Source organism: Babylonia areolata, chromosome 2 (genome assembly GCF_041734735.1).
Source record: "Babylonia areolata isolate BAREFJ2019XMU chromosome 2, ASM4173473v1, whole genome shotgun sequence".
Classification (NCBI taxonomy): domain Eukaryota; kingdom Metazoa; phylum Mollusca; class Gastropoda; order Neogastropoda; family Buccinidae; genus Babylonia; species Babylonia areolata.
In genome coordinates this window covers 46,281,644-46,286,643 of record NC_134877.1, presented here as the reverse complement: position 1 = coordinate 46,286,643, position 5,000 = coordinate 46,281,644, and the positions used below count along the sequence as shown (strand labels likewise).

The window sequence follows — 5,000 nt, the reverse complement described above, 5'->3', positions numbered from 1 at the left end:
ACAGTTCTCCCTGAAGCCCACGGGACACGGAGAAGACCTGGAGGTCGTGAAGGCCCACCTCTGGCTCCTGCTCACCCGCCACCAAGACCAAGAAGACGACAAAACCCAACAACAAACAGAAGCCAACGATAAAAATCTACCCATGAAAGAAGCTCCGAAACGCGACACGCCGATCAAACGACGCCGTTCTCGCGGAGACAATCAGAACTCGAAGCTGAGCAGAAAGTTCAAGGACGAAAAACAAACTAACACCACCAGCAGCAGCAGCAACGGTGTCCGAAGCACACAAAAGAAACAGAGTGGAAAAAGAAGAGAAAAAAGAAGTACGGCTTCACCAAACCCAAAGAACGACACATCACCTGAAGTTGAGGATCCAAAACCCAAACCCAACAAGCCCCGGGAAAAACCCAAACAGCTCAAACCAAACGACGGCCAACAACAAGACGAGGACAATGAAAATGACGAAAGGTACCAGGCCGTGTTGCGCGTGCTTCTGCTGGCCGACAACGGAACCCGTACCTTGATGACGTATCTCCGCACCAACGTCAGAGTGACGCACTGGCAGAAGGTCAGGCTCCCTGTCAGCATCATCCAGAAGCAGCTGCAATCCTCAAAAAACACCCTCACTCTCCTCATCCGATGCCGACGATGCGGGGACGCTGTCCGGATGGTCCTGCCCAAGCAGAAGCGCTCCAAGTCCAGACGGAGAGAGCGGCGCCGGCGGAGGAAGAAAGACCGGGGCAAAAAGACGGACGCTCGGCGAGAAAAGAAAAAGCGGCACCATCATCATCACAGGAGGAGGAAGAGGAGGCACGGCGTGAGAGGGAGGGAGAGGGAGAATAGGAGGACAAAAAATCCTTCGGAGAAGACGCAAAGGAGGCAGTTTCGTCCCCTTCCTTTCCTCGTCATCAACACTCGCCTACGCTCGAGCAGGAAGGATCTTGCGTGAAGGTCGTGGTGTTGGTGGTGCAGGAACTGAAGTAGAGAAGGCTTGAGTAAGCAGGGTACTCTGTAGTCCTGGACATGCGGGCAATGGGACGGTCACTGATCCGGGATGACCTCACTTCCCCCGGATGGTGTAGGTACGGTCAGAGGTTCTTGAACACGTGAACTGTCAGATCATTTGGACCTTGCCGTGCTGGTGGTTGTGGTGCGGTCAGAGACTGTTCAGAACGTTTATAATCTCAAATCGAATGGCTTCTCGTATGATGTGGCGCTGAATGAAGACGCGTGCATAAGACATCAAGTCACCGATGGTCTGTAGCTGTCAGAGAGACGATCATCGGCAACCGTCTCACCCTGTTCCTCTGGCTTGCACACAGAAACATCAGACACGGCGAGGACTGTTTCTCAAATTGTTACACAACGTCAGCGTTCTGGTTGGTTTTTTTTTTTTTGTTTGTTTTTTTTTGTTTTTTTCATGTTACTAATGGAAACTTTCACACCCTTGTTACAGACACGCGGACATTGTTTCCCAAGCTGTTACAGTGACAGTGGGGACTGTTTACTTACTCAAACCTCTCAGTGATACAGGTGATCTTTTTTTTTTCTTTTTTTTTCTCTTTTATTTTTTCTCACTTTTTTCCGACTCGCGATTCGGATGATGGAACAAACACACACACACACACACACACACACACACACACACACACACACACACACAGAGGATGTGTGTAGACGAACACACTTAGTCTGTAATAGTTGATTTACTTTTCCGTGTTTTTATTTTATTTTATTTTTTTCAATCATCATTTATTTGTGCGTTTTTTTATGCTTGTATGTTGTATGTATCCTGTATGTTTTTTTGTTTTTTTAGAAGGTTGGGGTGGAGGTGGGCTTATGATTTTTTTTTTAAAGATAATGAATGTTTTTAGAATATGTTCAAGTTCCTACCCTCTTCCCCTATATCTTGGTTTGAGTGTGTGAGCGTGCATGCCTGCATTCGTGCATGTGATAAAGAGAAAGAGAGAGAGAGAGAGAGAGAGAGAGAGAGAGAGAGAGAGAGAGAGAGAGAGAGAGAGAGAGAGAGAGAGAGAGAGAGAGAGAGATTGTTGTTGTTTTGGCGTTTTCTTTTTCTTCTTCTTCCTCGTTTCGTTTCGGTTGCTCTTGTTACCGCTTTGTTGCTGATGTTGTTTACGACGAAAAGAAAGTGGCTCAGTTTGTATGTTTTCTCTGTATCCTGCTCGATACTTCTCTCTCTCTCTCTGTCTCTCTGTGTCTCTGTGTCTCTGTCTCTCTCTGTCTCCCTCTTTTTAAAATATTTTTTCTCAGTATATTCGTTCTTGTTAAAAAAACAAACAAACCAGAATCTGTTTATGACCTCTGGTATACCCCCCCACACGCACGCACGCACGCACGCACACACACACACACACACACACACACACACACACACACACACACACACACACATTGTGCAAAGAACAAAACGATCATGAAAGATTAACTAAATCATCAAATTATTAACTTCCAGAATGCGCGCGCGCACGCGAGAGAGAGAGAGAGACAGAGAGAGAGAGAGAGAGAGAGAGGGACAGAGAGAGAGAGAGGGACAGAGAGAGACACACAGAGAGTGTGTGTGTGCGTGTGTGTGTGTTTGTTTGTCACACACACACACACACACACACACACACACACACACACACACACACACACACACACACACACAGAGTTATTATTGTTTTGATTTTCGAATTCTTTCTTCTTCTTCTCTCTCTCTCTTTTCTTTTCTTTTTTTAAATTTCTGTTTGGTCTTGTGATTGCTATTGCTTTGCTGCTAAAGTCGTTTTACGACAAAGAGAAAGTGATACACTTTGCATGCTTTGTGTCCGCTTCCTGCTTGATACCTCTGTCTGTCTGTCTGTCTGTCTGTCTGTCTGTCTCTCTCTCTTCGTAATTCTTAATCCTTCTTGTTAAACAACATTTGATGTTTTATGACGTCCAACATAAACCCAACACCCAAACCCCCATCCTGAACCCCAAATCCCCAACATTCACCGTTCTACAAACATCATCAAACCGATAATGAAAAGAATTTAGACAATCACATCAACATTTGGAATTTTAAAAAAAAAAGACCTTTTCTATGCGCCAGTGTGTATCGAATACATCTTCTTGTTTGTTTAACTCTTTTCATGGTCGTTTATTGAAATTAATTTCCCAGTCAGTTTACTTCTTGTTTGTTTGTTTGTTTTTTGTTTTTGTTTTTGTTTTTCAGACGAAATAATCACACCCCCAAAACCGTGAGTGATGAGATGAAGCAGGTAATACTGAAACAATGGCCGTTTTCACTATCTTATTAAAGTACTGTCAGATTCGTTGTATCGAATTGCGTTGCGTTGCGTTGTGTTGCATATTATGTTGTGTTGGGTTGTGTTGCGTACGTTGTACTGTGTTGTATTGTGCTGTGTTGCGTTGGTTTACGTTGCGTTGTGTTGTGTTGTGTTGTGTTGTGTTTAATTCTATTCCATTCAGCTCTGTTTCACTTCTGTTTTCAGCCTTACACTTCGTTGAAATTTTGTCAGTTGATCACGTAAGCATTAAACTTCCGACAATTTGACGTAATGTTTAAATCGACATTTCATTACTTTCCCTTATATATATATTTCATGAAGTAGCAGGTATACTTAGCAGATATCATGTTGTATATATATATATATATATATATATATATATATATATATATATATATATATACATATATATATATAAAACATTATATCTGCTAAGTATACCTGCTTCTTCATGAAAGCATCATCATTGTTATCACGATGATGTGATTGTGCGTGCTATCTTGATAATACAGAAAGACATTAAAAAACACACACACAAAAAACGCCACATACATAAGCCACATACATGTGGTAATTCACTCAGAGATTTGAAAGTTATTGTGGCCTCCACCCCTTCCTGTCTCTCCCTCCCTAGATCTCCCTTACCTACCTCTCCCTCTCCCTTACCTCGCTCTCTTTTACCTAGCTCTCCCCTACCACTTGCCTCCCTACCTCTCCCTCTCCCTTACCTAGCTCTCCCTAACCTAGCTCTCCCTCTCCCTTACCTAGCTCTCCCTTACGACTTGCATCCCTAGCTTTCCCTTACCACTTGCATCACTAGCTCTCCCTTACCTAGCTCTCCCCTGCCTAACTCTCCCTCTCCCTTACCTAGCTCTCCCTTACCACTTGCATCCCTTGCTCTCCCTTACCTAGCTCTCCCACTCCTCTCCCTATCTCTCCCTTCCCACTCCCCTCCCTGTCTCTCCCTTCCCACTCCCCTCCCTGTCTCTCCCTTCCCACTTCCTCTCCCTATCTCTCCCTTCCCACTTCCTCTCCCTGTCTCTCCCTTCCCACTTCCCTCCCTTCCCACTTCCCTCCCTATCTCTCCCTTCCCAATTCCCTCCCTAGCTCTCTCTTACCACTTCCCTCCCTAAATCTCTTACCACTCCCCTCCCTATCTCCCTTACCACTTGCCTCCCTAGCTCTCCCTTCCCACTTCCCTCCCTATCTCTCCCTTCCCACTTCCCTCCCTAGCTCTCCCTTCCCAATTCCCTTCCTTGATCTCCCCACAACGTTGGCTCGTTTTGTCAAGCCTCTGATTCGTTCGTGGCTAACTGACGTGGTAGGCAGGTTGACGGCTGGTTGGATAGTCAACTAGTACGGTAAACTGGTGTTGCTGTTCTTTTCTTTTTGTGTACTTGTGTGCCTCAGAATTTGGGATACTAAATTTTTTGCTGTCTCACTTGTGTGAGCAAACACACGAAGGGGGTTTAAGACACAAGCAGGTCTGCAAATACGATGACTTGGGAGATCGGAAAATTCTACTCCCTCCTTCCCCCCCCCCCCCCCCCTTGCCCTCCTTTACCCACCAGGCGCCGTTACCGAGATTCGAACCAGTGACCCTCAGATTGAAAGTCCAAGGCTTTAACCACTCGGCTATTGCGCCCGTCATCCGTGATGATAATCCCTTTGCCACTGCGGCTGGCTGGCTATTGATGATTTTGTTTT

General features: G+C 45.4%; 1 protein-coding gene across 2 annotated transcripts in view; it reads left to right on the top strand.

The window, feature by feature from the left end:
* The window catches only part of LOC143279467 (uncharacterized), a 97,457-nt gene extending 96,083 nt beyond the window's left edge, over positions 1-1,374 (top strand). For both annotated transcript variants that reach the window (XM_076583513.1, XM_076583512.1), the window contains exon 4: positions 1-1,374. This exon is cut by the window's left edge and continues 25 nt beyond it. In XM_076583513.1, coding sequence (XP_076439628.1) covers positions 1-949 — 949 coding nt within the window. In that variant the 3' untranslated portion in view covers positions 950-1,374.
* The last annotated feature ends 3,626 nt before the right edge of the window (positions 1,375-5,000 follow it).